Source organism: Manis pentadactyla, chromosome 8 (assembly GCF_030020395.1).
Source record: "Manis pentadactyla isolate mManPen7 chromosome 8, mManPen7.hap1, whole genome shotgun sequence".
Lineage (NCBI taxonomy): Eukaryota > Metazoa > Chordata > Mammalia > Pholidota > Manidae > Manis > Manis pentadactyla.
In genome coordinates, this window is record NC_080026.1 from 105,341,056 (window position 1) to 105,363,372 (window position 22,317).

The following is a 22,317-nucleotide window of genomic DNA, read 5'->3' on the forward strand; positions in this document are numbered from 1 at the left end:
CAGAGGAACTGAACAGACAGTTCTCCAAAAAAGAAATACAGATGGCCAACAGACACATGAAAAGATGCTCCACATCGCTAATTATCAGAGAAATGCAAATTAAAACTACAATGAGGTATCACCTCACACCAGTAAGGATGGCTGCCATCCAAAAGACAAACAACAACAAATGTTGGCGAGGCTGTGGAGAAAGGGGAACCCTCCTACACTGCTGGTGGGAATGTAAGTTAGTTCAACCATTGTGGAAAGCAGTATGGAGGTACATCAAAATGCTCAAAACAGACTTACCATTTGACCCAGGAATTCCACTCCTAGGAATTTACCCTAAGAATGCAGCAATCAAGTTTGAGAAAGACCAATGCACCCCTATGTTTATCACAGCACTATTTACAATAGCCAAGAATTGGAAGCAACCTAATTGTCCATCGATAGATGAATGGATAAAGAAGATGTGGTACATATACACAATGGAATACTACTCAGCCATAAGAAAAAGGCAAATCTTACCATTTGCAGCAACATGGATGGAGCTGGAGGGTATTATGCTCAGTGAAACAAGCCAAGTGGAGAAAGAGAAATACCAAATGATTTCACCCATTTGTGGACTATAACTACAAAGAAAAAACTGAAGGAACAAAACAGCAGCAGAATCACATAACTCAAGAATGAACTAACAGGTACCAAAGGGAAAGGGACTGGGGAGGATGGGTGGGTAGGGAGGGATAACAGGGGGGAAGAAGAAGGGGGGGTATTAAGATTAGCATACATGGGGGGGTGGGAGAAAGGGGAGGGCTGTACAACACAGAGAAGGCAAGTAGTGATTCTACAACATTTTGCTATGCTGATGGACAGTGACTGTAAAGGGGTTTATAGGGGGGACCTGGTATAGGGGAGAGCCTAGTAAACATAATATTCGTCATGTAAGTGTAGATTAATGATACAAAAATAAAAAAGGCATTTCCTGTGTGGTGACCTCTAATGAGTTCTACACAATGGTATAAAGGGCATATCAAAGTGTAGGCAAAGGGCCTGTTTGTGTTTATACAGAGGATCAAAGCCTAATTTGGCTACCCCGAAAATCAACTGATATGATATGAAAAAGAACTTCCAACATCAGCACTCTCTGGAAGACTCATGCCAGAAGATGATCATCAAAAAACCCCAACAAAGATCCACACACTGCTACAGGTGTAGATGCACTCATCCCACCAGTTCCTGGACTTGCCATGGGAATGAAGAAGGAGATATCTAAGCTGGCCTGTGCATACAGTAAAACAACAAATTTGACAGGATCTATACTGTTGGAACTCAACCAAGAATTAGGAGAAGTGCAAATTGTAGCGCTCCAAAATCTTACAACTACAGACTATTTACTGTTAAAAGAACATATGGGATGTGAACAGTCCCCAGGAATGGGTTCTTTTAATTTGTCTGATTTCTCTCAGACTGTTCAAGTTCAGTTGGACAATATCCACCATACCATAGATAAGTTTTCACAAATGCCTAAGGTGCCTAACTGGTTTTCTTGGTTTCACTGGAGATGGATGGTAATTACAGGTATGCTTTGGTTATGTAACTATACTCCTATTATGTTAATGTGTGTGTGCAATTTAATTAGTAGTTTAAAACCTATACATGCTGAATTTACTCTACAAGAAGATATGTCCAAGAAATAATCAATCTTCCCATGTTTTCTGCCGCCTGCTACTTCTATAGCTTTTCTTCTTCCTTCCTAATTACAACCCTTAAATAGAATTCGTGCCTCATATCAAATTTACCGAGTATCATAATTCTTCCAAGTGGTAAAGACACCTCAAGACAAATGCTGGGCTTAGAAGCCACAGGGCATAAATATGCAAAGAAGTAAAAAGCTAACCTTTTCAAACAATAAGGCTTCTCTCTCACTTACCAACTTTACATTTCCCTGTATGGCTCCGGAAGATGACTGGTTAGCCAGAGATGGGTAAGATTCCTCAAGGGAGGAACAACCTAAGACAGGCACAGTCGCAGGGGGGCCATCAGGTGAGAAATTGGGGATCAACAGAGGTGAGTCTTAGAACCTCACCCCCCTGTTCTGAGAGAAATCTTCTGCATACGTGGATGTTTTATTGCCCTTGTCTAGCTTGGATTAACACATAGTCTACAGGCACACACCTGATCATCTACATTTGCTCTCTTACAACACTAAACTATGTTTTCTACCTTTATCTTGTATCTACCTACCACTTCAGCATTTTATTAAAAATAATAATAATAAAGAGAGAAATGTGGTATCCACATATAAATCAAGTATAAATATCAAATGAGTATTCATATTTGAGCTGACTGTTTATAGTTCATAATGCATGAGCAAAACCGAAAGTTTCTGTGATGACTGCCCTTGTACTGTTCACCATGTAACTTATTCACTATGTAAGAATTTGTTCTCCATGTAAGACCTTGTTTGTTATGCTTCAGAAGATTGGACACTGACGAAAATTAGGCTTGGGGTGGATTAATGATTGTGCATTGAGCATTGACTCCCCTATACAGAATTTTATTGTCGTTAATAACCATTTGATCAATAAATATGAGAGATGCCCTCACAAAAAAAAAAAAAAAGGTACACTCTTCCAATTGTAAAATAAATAAGTAACCGGGATGTAATGTACAGCATAAGGAATATAATCAAAATATTGTAACAACTTGGTATGGTGTAGCTGGTACGTAGAATTATCATGTATATAAATGTTGAATCACTGTGTTGTACACCTGAAACTAATGTAATACTGTGTGTCAACTACCCTTCAATAAAAAATAATTATCTACAAAAAAAAAAAAAAAGAATAGTCTCAGTGATCTGTGAAATGAAATCAAACAGTCTAACATTTCTACATTCAGAGTCTCAAAAATTAGGGGCATAGGATCATGGGGCAAGGTAACAGAAAATATCTGAGGAAACAATGGCTGCCAGTTTTCCATATTTGATGGAAAAATATCAACCCAGAGATCCAAAAAGCTCAATGATTCTTGAGTAGGATATATACAGAGAAAACTACAAATTACACCAATGCATATTCATGAAAATCAGTGATAAAAGTTGCCAGAGAATACAGGGGAGCAGAGATAAGAATACACTGACTTTTCATCAGAGACAATTCAAGCCAGAATAAAATGCAACATGATCTTTAAAGTAGTGAAAGAAAAAACTGTCAACCTATAATTGTATATCCAACAAAATATCCCCCAAACAAAAGAGAGAAATAAAGACACGTTTCAGAAAAAGACTGAGAAAATCAGTTGCCAGTAGATCTGCTCCACAAGGAAATGTTTTTAAAAGTTCCTCAGACTGAAGGAAAATGATACCCTATAAAAACTTAGCTCTGCACAAAGGAATGAAGAGTAATAGAAATGGTAAGTATTTTAGTATATACGAAAGATTTTTCTCATTTTTAATCTCTTTAAAAGATAATTGTCTTGAACAAAATAATAAATGTATCTATATGTGAAGAACCATATAACATCCTATTTCCACTTACCTTCTTTAAGATCCCATTGTCATAATTGTCAGACATTTTATTTCTACACATTATAAAGGTGGATACACACAAATGAGCACATGCACACATATGACACATACATACAACTTGCAGCATGAAGAAAATATTCACATTGGCAGAACTAGACTGGCCTTAAACCATTTGTTGTTCTAGGGCAATAATGGTTAACAATGTGGACTTGGGTGTTAGTCTAGGTTAAGTCTAACTCCACCAGTTATTAACTCTAAGTTAGCTATGTAACTAGCCAAACCTCAATTTTCTTATCTGTAAAATGGGGGTAGTACCTATTTACTAGTGTGAGTGTGAAGTGTTGACATAATTATGTGTTGATAGGTCACCTGCCTGGCAATAATAAAGACTTGACAAAGGGCCACCATTTTATCCTAAAGTCAAACATGTCCCCACCTTGCCAGATATCAAATTGGACAGATACTTGTTGATCAAGAAAATTTGACACGAACAAGGAAAAGTAGGTGATGGCAAAAGACACTAAAACTTTTCATCTTCCAAAGTGGGATAAAAGAAATCATCTAAAGTTGATGAATCAGTAACTAGAGACCTAGGAATGTGTAAGAGTATAATGGCAACCATGAGAAGCGTTAAAAACGGAAACTGTTTATAGTGATTGCCTCTGAGAAGTGGGATTGGGGGAAGAGAGAAAAGATTTTATTATTCATAGTGTACCCTTTTGTACTGTTAAAAAATTTATCATGTATTAAATATTGCATTAACCTTCAAAACCTAGTTCTATAATTTAAGAAGTACATATGGAGCAAGTAAAAAGGTCAAACAGAATACACCTGGATTTGTAGAAAAATTGGAACTTGTTGAGTGTTTCCCACCCTCACCACCACTGAAGGTGAAACTGATGCTGCTTCAGAAATCCAGTGCCAGCCTCTGTTAGACTGTAGCAGCCAAGAACTGTGTGTGTGTGTGTGTGTGTGTGTGTGTGTGTATCTGTGTGTGTTTGTGTGTGTGTGCATATGTTTGTCTAGAAAGTAAATAATACTTTATGGTTTAATACTGGATTCCTCTCCTCACTGACACTTTCAAGGCTCCTCCTTTTGAGGTCTGATATTACTCAAAATTAATATTTGCCCTTTTTGTTTGACAGCATGAAAAGCTGGAAGAAGATTCAGTAATAGGAAAAGAAAGAGAGCAGACAGCAAGGTGGAGGGAAGATAGTAGAGTGCCCCAGACAGGCAGAAGACTCAGGAAGGGACTAAAATCAGGTTTGCATTATTTGTGGGTGCCTACTCACTGCAAACTGCAGGTAAACTCCCCGCCACCACCCTGTGAGTCCTAGTAAGACCCTTAGCTTAGGACAAGAGAAATGAGTTAGGAAAAGAGATCACAGCTCTGATCTCATAGCAGATGAGGAAATGGGTTGGCTTCTGTTAATATTATTATAAAATTAGCTTTTTTTTGGTTTCATATCACCTTACTCCAAGAAAGCTAAGATGCTAGAAAGACACCACAAGTCTAATGCAAACCACACAGCATTAGTGTAGTGTAGAACCTAGTTGTGGAGAGTTTCCATGGTAATGGCCTTAAGGTCCAAACCTGGATATAATGTGATAGAAACTATGCTTTAATGAGGTCCCCTCAGAAATCAGCAATCCTGGTAAGTAAGCCCTCTGGATGAGCGGAGTTGTCTTGACCATGGACTTTGACTCCCGCAGTGCTCAGTTCCAGCTCCAGTCCTACCTTTGCCCTTCCCTATCAGTGTGACTTTGGCAAGATGTTTAACATCTCTGAGCCTCAATGATCTTATCTGTAAAATGGGGGTAATAAAATGCAGACTTTTTTCTTAAAGTACTTACTACCTGGTGTTCTACATGTGTTACCTCATTTCATTGCCACAGCAGCTGGACACTATTATCATTATCCCATTTTACAGATCTGAAAATAGAGGCTCAGAGAGAGGTGAAGTCACTGGTCTGTAGTCACACAGCTGGTAAGCAAGGCAGCCAGGAGGGTACCCAAGGAGTCTGACTCCAGAGCCCTGCTTTTAACTGTTATGCTAAACTCCCTCAGAAAGTCCATCTGAGGATTAAATGAAATGATGCATGTAATAGTGTTTGGCATATTTTGAGCTTTTAATAAAGAGCAATTATTATGAGAGCTGGGTGGAATCCAAATCTCAAATTATAACAAATTTGGGATTAAAGTAGATTACGTTGAACTTTTATTATCTAGCGCCAAGTCTAAAACTCAGACATTCTCACTCTCAGAGAATATGTAAACAGAAAGCAAATTCCCATAGGAGGACATAGGTTCCCTGGAGTGCCAGAGATCGGTTGTACAGGAGGTACCTTTCACTGTGTGGGAACCGATGACAGTGGGAAAGCAAGGAATCATTGGAGAAGTCCTGGCGGTATCAAGGCCCTCAGGGCACTCCTCAGCTTGGGGATCCACAGCTATGACTTACAGCTGAGGAAACAGAGATCGAGAGAGCTGAGTGGATCTGTCCAAACCTGCGCAACCACACAGAACCCAGTGTCCTGACCCCCAGTCAGTGTGTCAAAGTGGGAGGGAACAGGAAACTAAACAAGGCCCATGCTGCTGGGGCACAGGTTATGCATGATGCTGGGAAATGCTAGCCTCATTGTTCATTCCTACACCATCCCTGTGAGGACTGAAGCCCTGTCTTTTGTGTTCCCCACTCTACTTCTGCTAGGAATGGTAAATGGTCCAGTGTAGGCATTCAAATATCAGTTGAATAAGTCATGAAAAATGGTATTAAGATAAACATAAATATATTACAGAATAGAATGCAAAATTGCCATTAATATTTAAGGTAGGACATGGGACTTCAAAGAAACTTCCCATTTCTGATAAGGGCTTTAAACTCTGTCCCCAGAAATTAAAGTTTGGAGTAGCAAGTACGTACTTTTTAGCTATGAGGGATACTTGGATGGAAAAGCTTCAGAAGCTTGGAACACACTATACCACACTACCTCTTTTCCTTCTATAATTTCCTTTTTGACTCTTCATCATCTCTATAACTATGAGTCAGAACCAGAGAGAGGAGGGCAAGGTGAGTTCGGGAAAACATCTTGCATGCCTCAGTCTGTAAGCAGACCCAGTTACTTCAACTTTGGATCTACACTGCTGGTTTATTAGCTGTCTGTTGCACACTCTCAGGTTTTCCCTGGCATTTTTTTAAACTTTGTTTTATTGTGATAAAATCTAATTCACATAAAATTTATCATTTTAACCATTTTTCAGTGTACAGTTCAGTGGCATTAAGTGAATTCACACTGTTATACAACCATCACCACCATCCATCCCCAGAACACCTTCAGCATCCCAAACTGACACTCTACCCATTAAACACTAAGTCTCCATTCCCTCCTCCCCACAGCTCCTGGCAACCACCATTCTGCTTTCTGTCTCTAGGAATTTGACTATTCTATGTCCCTCATATAAATGAAATCATATAGTATTTGACCTTTTAGGTGTGGTTTATTTCACTTAGTGAAATATTTTCAAGGTTCATCCATATTGTATCATGTGTCAGAATTTCCTTCCTTTTTAAGGCTGAATAACATTGTACCGTATGTACATATACCACATATTTATCCATCTGTTGGTGGACACAGGTTGTTTCTACCTTTTTTCTACTGTGAATAATGCTATGAACACTGGTATACAAATATCTGTTTGGTTACTACTTTCAATTCATCTTGAGATATATATATATACACACACACTAGAAGTTGAATTGATAGAAAATAAGGAAATTCTGGGTTTAATTTTTTTTGAGGAACCATTCCTGGCATTTTTTTCCTGCTATAGTTCCAGAATCAGTTCTTATCATCTATTCTGTTATTTTGCCTCTCCAATGTGTTATCATACATTTATGCTAAACTACCTCTCTTCTGCCTGATCTCTTTTTCATTTCCCAAGGTATTTAGAATTATGATCTTATTGCTGATTTTCCCCAAAACACAAACATTGGACCTCACTCCTTGGAACAAACTGCCATTTTCCAAATCATAAACCGCATTAGTTAAAAAAAGTAAGAAACTAAGTTTTTTAGGGGAGAAAAAGAAGATTTTCAAATCAGTCCAAGATACCAGTCTGGTATGAATACTAGGAAAAGAGAGTTCCTGATTTACAAATATCTCACTAGGAACATCCCTGACATGCATACAGTAGTGGAAATTAGGAGTCAAACTTCTCTTGCAGTAGCTAGGGGTCTCCATCTGCGGCCACTGGAAGATCTCAGACTCTGTCTTATTAATGGGATAGCTAGAAACCACCTCTCTCCTAGTGCATCTTCCTCTTTCCTTCTTGCTACCAGAACTATGGGAGGGCCACCCCCTCTGTGGTTACCTGGCATCACAATAAAAGTTCCTGTTCACACTGGAGGGTTGAATTCCTTCAGAAGTAGAAGAATTTCAGCTGGAAAACTGTATGGTTTTTCCATATAGAAGCAATGCTCTTTCACATGTAGTCAACAAATCCTGTTCACTCCATCTCTTAGCTACCTCAAAATCAAACCTTCCTCCCTGTCTCCCCTGTACTGAGGTGTGAAACCCACCTAGACAACTGCAATGGGCTGAGCTGGTCTCCCCCACAGTCAGGGTTTCTGCTCCACCTTTCATACTATGGGGGAAATCTACCCTAACCAGCTCAATGTCATTGTCACTAGTGCCTTGGAATAAGAAGGCTCAAATAATTTAGCTACTTTCACACCTCCGCTGTATGGAGCTACAACAGAGCGCTATCTTCTTACTTCTAGCCTGGTCCATACTTTTTTTTACCAGTTGCTTTTTATGTTTGCATGGCTTTTATTTGATTAGCAAACAAGAATGATTGTGACTGAGGCCATCCATATCTCAAGGTGAGCAGCAGAAGGACAAAGGGTATAAACTGCAAGACCAAAATCATCCCATCACCCCTTAGTCATCTTAGTCAACACTGGTATAGTCCCCATTTTCTTCTTTCTCTTCAATCTTTTTGAGAATGGTATTGAAAGTGAAGTAGTCAAGGTACTTCTTGCTCAAATAATCTGATTCTTTCCTGAGTACACTTCCTAGCCACTATTTTCACCATTTGAAAAGGGAGACTAAAAGGGTTCCTTGACCCAGTTCCACTGTTGGATGGAGGAGGTTTTCACACACCAACAATTCTCTGGATATCGACATGGTGCCCTACAATTCAACTAAATTCTAACACCATTTACCCAGAAAGAGCATCAAATCTCACAGATTCAGGACTCAGCCCTACAAGGCCATCCCCTCACCCCTTCAGATGCCAATCACAAGTCCAGGTACCTCTGTACAGCTCCCCTCCTTGGACTTCAGACATCAGTCACAAATCCAGGTTGTTACCTGTACTTCTGACCAACTGACTATAAACCCCCGTCTTGGCTTCCATTGATTTGCTAGAGCAGCTCACAGAATTAATAAAAATATTTTACTTACTAGATCACTGGTTCATTATAAAAAGATAAAATAAAAGGATACATATACATTTATATATATATGTGTTTTATAATAAAAGGATATAACTCAGGAACAGCCAGATGGAAGAGATGCAGAGGGCAGGATATGAGGTAAGGCTGTGAATCTTCCAGGCTCTCTCCAGGTGCCTCACTCTCCCAGCACCTCCACGTGTGCACCAACCCTGAAGCTCTCTGACCCTTGTCCTTTGGATTTTTACGGAAGATTCATTACATAGGCACAATCAGTTAAATCATTGGCCATTGGTGACTGAACTCAACACCTCCAGCCCCTCTTTCCTCCCCAGAGGTGTGTGGGTAGGTGGGACTGCAAGTTCCAAACCTCTACTCGTAAGGGCTGGTTTCCCTGGCACCAGCCCTCATCCTTAGGTGCTTTCTAAACTCTCCTCAGGAACATAAACGCAGTTGTCATGGAAAGAGGCTTCTTATGAATAACAGAATACTCATTTCACCTTTATGGCTCTGAAGCCATTTCAGGAACTAAGGACGAGAGACCAAATATTGTAAAAAAACATGTTCCTGTTGTTCTTACCGCTCAGGAAATTCCAGGGGTTTTGAAAGCTGGGAGCCAGGAACTGTGGAGGAAGAACAAATACATTTGAGAAATATATATTTGGTCATCTGAATGGCCAAATACGTATTTCTTATAAGTCACGATAATCACAGGGACTTTTCAACCCTCTGCAAATTTAAATCTCAGAATATAATTGTGAAACTGTAGTTAATTTCTAGATGTTTAGAGAAACTTCTTGGTTCTTGCTTCATCATCATGATCTGACACCCTCACCACCCTGCCGAAAATTTCCCCATTAAAACACTGCCACCACCAACAACAAAATTGGTTGCAAATACTTTTATGAGCAGCCTTAAATTCTCTTTAAGTCAAAGCAAAGGTGAATGTTAATTAAGTTAGAATTCAGAAGGCCATTTGTCCTGGTTGACCTAGGGCAGTCCTAGTTTATGCCTACTGCCCTGTATAAGAAAAGCTCCCCCCTTTACTCTAAGAAAGGGCTTCCAGTTTAGTGGACAAATTATATGTTAGCCCTACTGTGAGTAAAAATGTAATATTTCCAGAATAGGTCGCCTGGCTTTAGTATATCTGCATATCAATAGGCGTTCAGAGGAGGAAAGAAGTATGGCTTTAGGTCATTTGCATATCCTCAGGGGTGGAGAGAAGTTCTTCTCCATATCAATGGGTAATTACCTGGGCGAGGAGGGCTTATCTGTACCTGAGAGGTGAGGGAGTGCTGATTTAGCTTCTGCCAGAGGAAGAAGAGAGAAACGGTCCCGGACTGCAGTTTGTCAGCAATAAACGGATTTCTCCCTCTGACTGATTTCGGTTTTTAGAGGTATTTTGCCCCGGGATTTCCTTTAAGTACATAATACTACTTAAAAATACACTTTGGTTTTACAGTAAAATGCTTCCCAGGTAACAGTGGACTTTTGTCCACATCACTGCAATTTACTTGCGCAGTTCTCAAAGTAGGTAGGGAAACAAACGTTATCTCTATTAAATAAAGTAACAAAGGCTTCAGGTAGTAGGTCGTGACTGTCCAAAGTCACACAGTGACAGAATTAGAGCCAGTACCCAGGCCTCCTAACTCCAAATCCAGTATTATTTGTTCTGCTGTCGACCACTTTAGAAAAAATATGTACATGAGTAAAGGCAGACCTCACTGTCTTGGTAACCTGCTTACACATGGACCTAGAAAAGTTTAGACAGGTTAACCCTTGTCCAGAGACTGTTCTTTCACATTTAAAGCAAGCAAAGACATGACAGAAGAATTACATAAAAAGGCTATTAGTGAATCCTGGGGCCAAATAACATATATTTTTTACCTGGTGTAATTACATCAGGTTATTGGAATCTTAGACCTAACCAAGTTAGGATGTCACAGTTAATCACAGAGAGAAGGAAAAGCAAAAAAAAATCAATAATTAATACCTATTGTTACAAAGAAAATATAAATGGGTTCTGCCCTGTCTTACAGATATATTTTCCCTATGTTTACGCGCTAATTCTTCTTTTAAAAAAAAAACAACTAAAACCAGTGGAGTTCTACCCTCCCTGGGTAAGGGGCAACGAGACCACAGAGGAAAACCCCTCAATCCCCCACAGACAGGCACAGTGCTTGGCAAGGGCTGCAGGGTATTGCAGAGGTGCGGAATGCGGCGCCACACCAATACATAAAGGCACACTCTCCTAACCTCCTGGAGGCCTGTCCCAAGAGAGGGCCAAAGGACGCGCGGGTCCCTCCCTGTGTCTGCTAAGACAGAAAGGAGCCCAGCGTGCCTCGGAAAGCCTGACTCCAAGCCGCCGGCCAGTCTAGCCCGACCGCAGCAGAGAGGTGGACGCCTTGGCGCCGGCCGTGGGCACCACAGCCTGAAAAGGAAGGCGGCCGGCCTCGCCCTGCTCAGGAGGGTCGGCGCTGAAGGTAAGAGGGCAGCGGAGGACAGGCGCGCTCGCCCCGGACGGGAGGAGGGCTGCGCGCATGCGCCCGCCGTCCCGCTGGCCGGAAGAGCCCGGCGGCCGAGCCGCTGCTGCCGGCGCCAGACGCCGTGGCGGCCACGCGGAGAGCGCCGGCTGCGCGATGCGGCCCCTGGACGGCACCGGAGAGGCGGAGCCGCCGGAGTCCGGGCTGTCGCTGACAGACCACGCGCCCCCGGACGCCAGTGAGGAGCCGGCGGCCGCCGAGGCGGAGGAGACGCCCGGACCCTGCAGGGGCTGGCTCTGCTGCTCTTCGCCGTGCGCGCAGCCGGGTGAGTGCGGGGTGCCGACCCAGGCGCTGGTCTCGCCCCTGACGCGGTCGGGAGGGCGCCCGCAGGCGGGGTCCCCGCAGCCGCGGGCGGGGGCGCAGCACAGACCGCGCCCCCCGTCCGCGCCTTGCCCCGAGCTCGGGAGAACCCCCGAGCTGTCACCTAGGGGACTGCAAAACAGAATCCCCCTATGCCCCCGCCGCCACGAAGACCGGAGAAAGTTTCTGAGTCTGTTTGGAACCGCTTTGGGATTCTAAAACTGTCCCTGTGACCTAAGGGTTGGGCAGGACGGCCCAGGCAGATTGCTGCTCGGGGCGCCCTGCCTGAGGTCGGAGGTTGGGGGTCAGCAAGAGAGGCCATCCCGCAGCCGGGCGAGGTGGGGAGGAAGCTAACCTTGAAAACTGAGCTCGGTGGTTAACGGTGTTCCCCAAAGAGGAAGGTGACGAGCATGGAGTCCAGAAAATGTTTGTCCTCAGAGTCTTAGAATCTCGAGAAGGCAGAGTTGAGTGGGACCACTGGTTTTTAATCTTTTTGGGTTATGAGGATTTCTTTTTATTTTCTTTTTTTTTTAGCAGCTAATGCAAAATGAGGCAGAGGCACAATCTTACATTGTTAAGAGGTTCACAGACCGGTCCCCAAAGCCAGGGACCCCATGTGAAAAACCCTTGATCTTATTCAACCTCTTCCTTGACAAACGAGGAAAGTGAGGCCCAGGAAGGTGAGGGCTTTGGGGAAATTTTGCTTTGTTTTCTGAAGAAAATGGTGTATGTGGGTGAGACAGCACCAGGGTTAGGACCCCAACTTGCCAGAGACCCAGCCTAGGGCCCTTTCTACTGACCACATTCTTCCTTGAACTCCAATACCCATCTAGAGCAGCTTCCTGGAAGAGGAAAATAGGCAGAAAACCTTTAAAGACAAAAGTTACACAGTCTGCACCACCTCATCCTCTGGGTCGCCTCCCCAAAGTGTGACCCCAGGTTTCTACACCTCTTACCCACCCCACTTTTTCTCTCCTCTCTCTCTGCACTTTCCCCAGTTTAGAGAGAGGAACCTCAGGAATGTGATTCTTGCTCCATTTTTGTCCTAAGTGCTAACAGAAATGATTATTTATGCATGGGCTGGTGCCTCCAAAGCAGGGTTTACCCCAAGCTGGGTTGATCAGATTTGCAGCCTTTGAAGAGAGCAGTTTCACTATGGCTAAATGTCATTCTGGTGGAATGCCAAGTCAGTCCTTGGAAACTCTTAGTTTCCCCTGTTTGTGAACAGAAGAGGAATACTGTATGCTCAGAGAGCATGTGGCAAAACAACACACTTACAGGTGATTGCATCTAGGAGTTTTGTCTTTTTACTTCAAAGGAAGTTGCCAACAATAAGACTTAGTTACTGTAAGGTGACCAGATAATATTCCAAAAACAGGATTGCCATAGAAACACTTTAATCCACTGTACTGTTGTCATTGAACTTGGTGACAGTCTCGTTTTAACCTTTTGATCCAACTGAATATCTCAAGAAAGCTCATGTTTAAGTTCAGGTTGAAACTATTACCCATTTTTCTTACATTCTTGGATAACCCTCACAGACAGCATACAGCTAGACATCTATTTATTTTCTTGAGACAGCGTGGATCTTAAACTGAAGCAAGAGTTATCATCTTAGGCCTGTGCCTCACATCCCCCTGGAAGGAGTGAGTTCTCTAGTGTAGCAGTGGTTCTCAAACCAGTGGAGCTTTTTTAGAGATCCTGTTTCAGGGGTAGGGCTTGGGAATTAAGGTTTAAAAAGTTACTCATTTGGTTCTAATCCCAACTCAGGAAGCTGTATTGTGGCCACTTACTTATTTTGACTTATTTAGAGTTGACAAATTATTAGTTATGTTTGTATTGGAACATAATCATGGAAGCACATTATATTAACATGCCTCTTGGATTATGCTACTCTCTTCCTCATCTCCATTGACAGAGAAAATTGAAACTGTTATCCAGTAAGAGACTGAGGTTTGCCTGAGTAGAACCAGTTCTCACCCTCATAACAAATCACATTCAACTAGACCTTGTACCAGCTGCCCTGTCCCAGTCAGAAATCATGGATCTTAAGTGTTTATAGGCAAGAAAAAATGAGTGTATATGTTTTAAGGGAAAAGATAATCAGAGCTAGGAGTGTAAAATTAAGCTTTAAAAGAGTTAAAGTATGTTAAGTTAAAATATTCCTGAAGAAAATTTTAAAAGTTTAGGTTGGAGAAGATTCTTGAAATATAGACCAGGGAGCTGTTTTCTGTCCTTGACCTTCCTGTTCTGTTTGAGGGTGTAGGTTCTATGTATGGGTTGGGTTTCTTTTAAGAAAACTATTTTATTTGGACCTGAATTCTGAAATTTCAGAAGCTGAACTCTCAGGCTGACCACATCCAAGACATGTATTTTGTGGTGCTTAACTTGGAAGTGTTCTAAAGCTTCCTTCTCATAGGCTGAGTGGGTATTGGCAGTTTGTTTCTGCAGTATCTGAACAAAATAAGGAAGGTTCTGTCACGTGTACCAGATAACCTGTAACATGATGACTAGTAGCTACAAATCATTCACTTCAACTTTGCACCTTAAACAGGAAGAGGTGACCAGAATGGCATCTTTTACTACAACGGTCAGGCTGTAGAATGCCCCCAGAAAGACCACATTGTTATACCTTGATCCTGATGACTGTCACTTATGGGCGAAGGTTTCTAGCTAACATGAGGATATCAAAATGTGTTATCGATGTTTGCATTTATCAGAGAACAGCATTTTTAAAAATTGTTACACAGTGCTGTCCTGTAGCTGAGTAACACATTGTAAATTTCTAGATTGGGATGGTAATCCTAGTTTTACTATAAATCACATGTCCCACACATCCTTCAGCTCTGCTATGCTCTTAACTGATGAGGGCCAGCTGTATTTCCTTCTTATTCTCTCCTAATTTTTGTGTTTGTTTCAAAAAAGATAAAAATATATATATAATCCTCAGCGAGTGGCCAACCTTTTAGAGAGGTCCATTTTGCTCTCCTGAATGACAGGGGGTGAGATTAAAGTTCTACTCCTGTCTTAGGCAACTAGCAAAATGCTCATACAGACTGTTAATAGATTAAATATTTGATGCCTGCAGAAAAGCAAAAATTTCCAAGTTCACATCAAGCCAAGAAGTTGGTATTAGATGGCAGTTCTAATAAAAAAACATTTTTTTAAGCACATCAAGGCCAAAGGGGTAGAAAACCTAGCCCCTGCCCTCAATGGATTTATGCTGTGAGTGGAACCTAGCCCCTGTCCTCAATGGGTTTGTGCTGTGAGTGGAAGATGAGTCATAAACCATGGAAAGTTAAAAATTCGATTAATGGTTTAAATTACAAAAGAGAGAATCTTCCCTGATTGTGCTGTCACCAATAGTGTTAGACTCTGAGTCTGTCCATGAAGTTCTCTTGTGCTGTTTCATTCAGCAAATATTTATTCAGGGTCATCCATGTGCCAGGTATGAACAAGACAGCTGAGGTCCCAGCCCTGGAGGAGCTAGTAGGCTTCTGGGGGAAGTCAGATCATCAACAAGTAGCCATATAACGCAGTTATAAACTGTTTTCCCGAGGAAAAACCCACATTCTTCATAAAGTGCAGTTCACCAGTGAAATGATACAAAATAACATTTGGAAGCATTTTCCCTAGCCATCTTGACAGCATTTCTTAAGATTTCTGTCTTGGCAAGCTTTTTGCTTATCTTTGACTTATACGCGAAGGATGATTCTTCAGTGAGCCAAAGAGAAGCTATTTTATAGGATGAAACCATTAAAAAAAACACAGGTTTAAATTGGTGCCCTTCATCTAGTGGGTCTTCATTCTTGGTGGGAAAAATGGTTCAGGACCAGAGAATGGATATGCTTAGGAGGTAACATTTTTATCCTGTTAACCATGAACACTGTTCCATTTTACTCAATTTCTACGTGAAAATGATAAAACATACACTTGGAAGCAAGGACTAACCAGAATTTAATCTTTTGCAGAAGCCAAGAAGAAAGCACCCTGTCCTGGACTTGGCTTGTTTTATACATTATTGTCTGCCTTCTTTTTCTCAGTGGGCTCTTTATTTGTTAAAAAAGTGCAAGACGTCCATGCTGTAGAAATTAGTGCATTCCGATGTGTGTTCCAAATGCTAGTCATTATCCCTTGTTTAATATACAGAAAGTAAGTATTTCTTACCTGAAAAGTAGAAAGTATTAATAAATGTAAATCTTTTGACCTGCTTAAATTAATTTCTTTAGCATATCTGCTTTATCCCTATCATAGATTTACAAGTTCCTCCACCTTTTGGCTCTGGTTAAAGAACAGTCACAGGATCCACCCACAGAAGATGCTGTCATAAGCACAAACCACATGCCCAACAAAAGGGGAGGAAGAGATTCAATTATTCTCTACCCACCATTTTGAGAACAAAGCTTTCCTTGTATAATTCCCCCCATTTTGTACCACCCTTCCTTCTTTCCTTTGGCATACCTAGTATTTAGAAGAAAAAAGTGAATGAAAGGAAGTGGTAGTGTCTCCTAGTTTTCTAGGAGAAACCTCCTAAGGTTTCTTTAAATAAAATAGGCTGGTCTGCTCCAGGGCAGACAGAAGGTTACAGTCGTAATATTTAGGTCTTCCCCATAGGCTGATATGGGAAAGAGAAAGGAAAGCTTGAGCAAGGCCTTTTAACTACTTTCATGTTCGGTGTTCTTATCAATGAACTACAGGGAATGATACTCTTTTTTCTCTACCCTGCACCTCAGTTGCAAGGGTCAAATCAAATTTATTATAGAACAGAATGCTTTAATGTAGAATGTAACAGTATATGAAAACTATTCTTATTCCCTATCCTCACTGTTCTCTCCCCATGTAGCTCCCTTCCCCTTCCATATGGAACTCCCCCCATCCACTCCCCAGGTTTAAATTGTGCCTTCTCTGCACCATTATAACCACTGCACTCCTACGTACTTCAGACTCTGGAAAGAGAGGCCAGTTGGGTCCTTGGTGGCTTCCTGACTCTTTCTCTGGAAAAAGATGTTTAAGCCCCAAATGAAAAGCTGCAGTTGCTTGCTACCAAAGTCTCCTCTGTTTATGACATGATGCAGATTCTCATAGAGTTTCACTCTGTACCCCAAGGACTTGGTGAAAAAGGTAAAAATTTGCTAACATCAATATTGCCCAAGATTCCTGTGTAAGTGTGGACAAGTCACAGTATTTTAGGGAATTATGGTAATACTTCAGAGATTTCTAAGGGTGGCAGCAGACCACTGATGCTAACACATCATTTTTCCTGTTTTGATGTAAAATTATTGGCAGGGGAAGGCACTTAGAAGAATTTTCTTAAATCCTTGACACTAATCTGTTTTGACCCATTGTATGTTTCACTATCATGAAAGGCTCTTATTTTCTCAAAGTAAGGACCAAATGTGACCACACTTTCATTTCTAGCTTCATAGACCCAGGGGTCCCCATGTCAGGCCTACGTGATGCCCTAAAGATGTCTAGCCCTGGCACAGATCACCGAGTGTACCTAGCCAGGAACTTACACAGCACTCTGCTGAGTAACTATTTAATTGAAAAAAAACTGAGTAGTATTTATTATACTTATCCAAATGCTACATGTTGTTTTTCTATGCATTTTAACTCTTTTCCTGCTGTGAAAAAATGAAAAGTTATCTCACATTCAATAGCTAAAATAAATCTAACATTGCTTCAACTTTTATAGAAAAACCAAAAGATTGGGAATGTACACTAGCCAGGACTAAGTTTTCTCATACAGGGCAGCTAAATCTGGAAATTGGGTTTATTATTTTAAAAAATCACACATATTCATTGTACAAAATTTAGAGAAAATGGTTACAAAGAAGAAAAATTACCTGTGAACCTACCTATCAAGGTTTAACCATAATGAACATTTCAATTTATTTTTCTTTTTGTCTTTTTTGCAAGTATGTATAAACATAGGGAAACTATCTATTTGCTGAGTTAAAATCATACTATTTATGCAGTGCTCCTGTACTGTTTTTGCTATACCGTCATTGCACGGTCATTAGCTATACATAGAAAGCATTTCTTAAAGGTGTATAATATTCATTTGTGGACATTACCATAATTACTATACCTTTTTTTTTGATAGGACTTTTAAAATAATGTTTCATTAAAAGTTGTGATTTTAAAACAAATAGCAAGTTTGTTTAATATGCATCCCTTCGTTTGAATTTACAGGACTGGGTTTATAGGCCCAAAAGGTCAACGAATCTTCCTTGTTCTCAGAGGAGTCTTGGGTTCCACGGCTATGATTCTTGTATACTACGCTTTCCAGTCCACGTCCCTGACTGACACAATTGTTATCACGTTTAGTTGTTCAGTTTTTACAACTATACTTGCTTGCATATTTCTCAAGGAAAAATACAGCGCCTGGGATGCTCTCTTCACTGCTTTCACAGTCACTGGAGTGATCCTTATCGTGAGGCCACCATTCCTGTTTGGTTCAAGCACAGCAGGGATGGATGCAAACTATTCGGTTCACCTGCAGGGCACGTTCGCGGCACTGGGACATGCCTTGTTTGCTGCCATGACTCTGGTTATCCTGAGAAAGATGGGGAAGTCTGTGGACTACTTCCTGAGCATTTGGTACTATGTGATACTCGGCCTCGTTGAGAGCATCATTGTCCTCTTTGTATTAGGAGAATGGAGTCTGCCGTACTGTGGGTTGGACAGGCTGTTTCTCATACTAATCGGGCTGTCTGGTTTGGGGGGTCAGGTGTTTATCACGAAAGCCGTTCAAATAGAAAAAGCAGGGCCAGTAGCATTAATGAGGACTATGGATGTGGTCTTTGCTTTTATCTTTCAGATTATTTTCTTTAACGATGTTCCAACGTGGTGGACGGTGGGGGGTGCTCTTTGCGTAGTGGCTAGTAGTGCTGGCACAGCCATTCGTAAATGGTGCCAGACTTCCAAATGAAGCTATTGCCGAAATGTGTGTGGGGGTTTTTTTTTTTTTTCAAGTACACTATCACCCAGTTCAGACACACCACACACTGCTATTTACTTCGTTGATTATATTTAATAAATTTCACAATTAAAGTACCATTTTTGAAAATGGTATGTCTTTAATTAGTTAAGAATAGTCCGCAGTTTCATGTAGCAATTTTTTTTTTGCGGTTTTTTGTTGGTTTGGGTTTATTTAGGTGCTATTGATAAGAGGGCAGACCATTAGATTAAAAAAATAAAATTTTTTTTATGACTCTAGTATAAATATATAATTTTTAATATTTTTGGTACTGATGGGATATGAGTGGGAAAGTTAGGTGCTCTTTTAGCACTGTAGAGGCTAAGAAACTTATTAAGAGTAATGCTGCTATAATTAGTACTCTGTTTATAATTCATTTGAAGCATAACTCTAGGAGGCTAAAGCTGCAGCTTGGAATAGGTGCCTACTTAATGATGTTAATACAAAGTAGCCTTATTCTCAAGGCTTTTGTAATGATTATTATTCTTTTAAATCGTATTTGTGCCTTTTCATTCATAATGCCAGATCTTAATACATAAATTTTCTTAAAAGTCTTTAAATCACCAAACTTGGCTAATTGTTTTCTGTTACAGTAGCATTGGCAACGGTAGCTTTTCTATAATGTAAGTTGGCCTCTGTTTCTTGAAACTGCACTAAATTTTGCTTACCTTTCTAAGATTTCAGGTCTTTAAATCACAAGAGAAATCTTGGCATGGCCAGTGTGTACATTTCCATCCGGAAGTGTTTTCTCCTCACTAGAAAGGTGATTTTCTTTAAATTCTCTTTGAATTTATAGTATGATGCCAAATAAAATTTTCTCAGGATTTTATTAGGTTGAACCATAAAAAATTGCTGAGATTTTACCTTTTTAACTTAAAAAAATCATGACTCTTATGGTTCACTAATAGATACCTCCCTTACTCTCTACACCAAATACTTAGATTTTGGAATATATGTTTTTAAAACAACTTTTTAAAGTACAATTATCTTATTAAACTTACTTTTATAGTCTTTTTTCCCTTAAGGAATTCTATGTAGTAATGCTTCGTGTTATATGTTAAATGTAAAGAACTGTGAGTCCATGGTTGATTGATTTTTCTTGGTTCTCAAATAGAAAAGAAATCACTGTTAAAATCTAGTATATCAGTATGATATTAAATGTCAGTGCTGTGTCATGATACTAATGTCATGAATTCAAACAACACATTTCATATCTGCAACTTCGTCAGGCCAATATTCTGCAGTTAAAGGGAGAATTTAATATTTAGGAAAGCTTAGAAGGTTAATCAGGAAGTAGAGAATACATGCAAATGATTCTTTGTCACAGTGAACCCTTTTTTGGTGAGGCTGTCATGGTCTCCAACTCTTACTGTGTCAGACCTAGCATCTGTTATTTTAAGCCTGCAGATCTGAAACGATTGTAGGCTCTTCCCCACCCTTTAATTTCATCAGTTCCTCCAAAGAAAAAAAGAACTTGGGTTCTGAGGTTTCTGCCTTGATGAGATTGACTCTTTTCCAATAACTCCCAAGAGGGTATGTTTGGCTTGCTGATTTTCTGAAATGCTTCCCACCTGACAAATCCTAAGTGAAGTCTTTTTAGAGTAGTCACACTATGATTATAACATTAGCCTAATCCACAATATTAAAGTTTAGAGTTGGAAAAGCAATATGTTGCAAGTATCTTAGATAATCACAGAATTGGCATATTTTTTAGTTAAAAGGTTAGAAAACACAGGAGTCATGCTCCACAGATACAGATGCTAGGGAGGGGGACCTGCCCATATGGATTCCCATTGTCTTTTCCTCTCCCTTAGCTCTATGATAAAGTATGGAAAGTAAACCACTGCTTGAGCTACTTACAGTAAATTAACTCTCAGGGAGCCCTCTCCTGGTTCTTTACTCTGCACAATAAAAGAACTGTTGGGACCTTGAAAGTTAAATGCCTTTAGGCCAGTATGCTAAAGACATGTTTTATTTCAACAGTGTGGTGTAAGTACTTGAATGTCACAATATATGACCAAAGTTGGAGACAATGTTTCTTCTCCCAACTTCTACAGGATGTAATTCTTAAACACTTTTATAATGTCCGAGGCATATACCAGGATATGTATTGTAACAATTAAGGGTGTGTGTATTTTGCAAAGATTGTAGTTTCTATATCTTACAAATGAAAATATTTTCATAATTTGTTTTTATTTTGTAACTACTAATAAAATTAATATGAAAGCTATATTTCTGTTTTATGATTATAGCAAATATGCTAGCTAATATAACTTATTTATCAGCTTATTTTTCATCCATGTGCTTCAAAATTCATTTTACAAAGATTAACCTCTAGCCATTCAGCTGTGATGTAATCTCAAGGTTCAAACTGTTTATCTGTCCCTCTGATAGTGTCACATCAAATCCAGTATCTCTAAAATAAAGGCCCAAATCTTCTGTTTCAGTGTGGCCTTCATTGTTCTAGACCCCCAGGGCTTGGAGCAGCTTTGAACTCTGCACTTCTTATTCCCACAGCTAATCTGTTACTAAGTCCTGGAGTGTTGTCTTAATTGTCAGGTGGATTCATTATTTCCTTGTCATTCCTAGTGCTACCATCTTAGTCCGAGATTTACCACCTCACAGCTGGATTACCAACAGTATCCTAATTGAGTAACTCAATTTTAGACTCTTCCATTCAGATCCTTGTCTCACTGTCAGACTAATTTCCAAAAGCCCCTTCTTTCATTGTTGCTGTGGTTTTTTTGAAACCACAATGATGTCTTATTATGCACTACATCACATCCAGATTATTCATCTGGCCCTATTCCCACTCTTCCAACCCGATTTCTCATGTTCCAATGCAAACTCCATACTCAGATCAATCTCCCCACCACCTCTGACACTGAGCAGGAGATTCCTTTCTTTGTGTTCCCTACTTTCTTTGCCATTGAAACCACCAATGGTTCAGCTTGAGTTTTTGTGTCTTCCACTGTCTCTAGCTTCTCCCACCCACACTAGTCTACCTTGGAAGAGGGGATAAAGCACTGGATTAGGGGGTGAAGACCTCAGTGTGGTTTTACACTTTCCAGCTGGGCAAATCACGTAATGTACCTAAGCCTGTTTCTTTCATTTGCCTCGCCTATTAGATAGAATAATACAACTTGCCCAACCCATGTTAGAAATGAGTGCTATTAGGAGGAGGACTTGTAGACCATAGAGGATCCAAATACTAAGTATTGAACTATGGTTACTGCTTCAGAGTTGAGCATTTACTCTTCTCTTCAAAATGGTTCCTATGCCAGGATCTTTATTCCTGAGCAGTCTCACCAGGAGCCTGTAGGAACAGTTTTCTGAATTTCAAACCTCATTTGTCTCCCTCCTACTGGTATAGAATTCCCCTGTTGGACAACTCTCATTTCCTGGCTCATCTGCCCATTAGAACTGCCAAGGGTCACCAGTCTTTTTATCTTCATACAGGTGTTGCCACCTTTTGCATTCTTGCTTTAACTCTGGTCCTCTGTTGTACTTGGTTGTGGCTGAGGAAAT

At 40.4% G+C, this 22,317-nt stretch overlaps 1 protein-coding gene across 3 annotated transcripts; it reads left to right on the forward strand.

The window, feature by feature from the left end:
- Positions 1-11,381: 11,381 nt before the first annotated feature.
- Positions 11,382-21,019, forward strand: SLC35G1 (solute carrier family 35 member G1). 3 transcript variants are annotated; one of them, XM_036886467.2, is made up of 3 exons: positions 11,451-11,772; positions 15,851-15,959; positions 18,003-21,019. In XM_036886467.2, the coding sequence occupies exons 1-3, from the start codon at positions 11,505-11,507 to the stop codon at positions 18,739-18,741; spliced, it is 1,116 nt and encodes a 371-aa protein (XP_036742362.2). In that variant the 5' UTR covers positions 11,451-11,504; the 3' UTR covers positions 18,742-21,019. The 3 variants fall into 3 exon arrangements, with proteins under 3 accessions (XP_057362095.1, XP_036742362.2, XP_036742361.2); XM_036886466.2 differs by having other exon boundaries at positions 11,460-11,772; positions 15,779-15,959; XM_057506112.1 differs by lacking the exons at positions 15,851-15,959; positions 18,003-21,019 and adding an exon at positions 12,342-14,842 and having other exon boundaries at positions 11,382-11,772.
- The last annotated feature ends 1,298 nt before the right edge of the window (positions 21,020-22,317 follow it).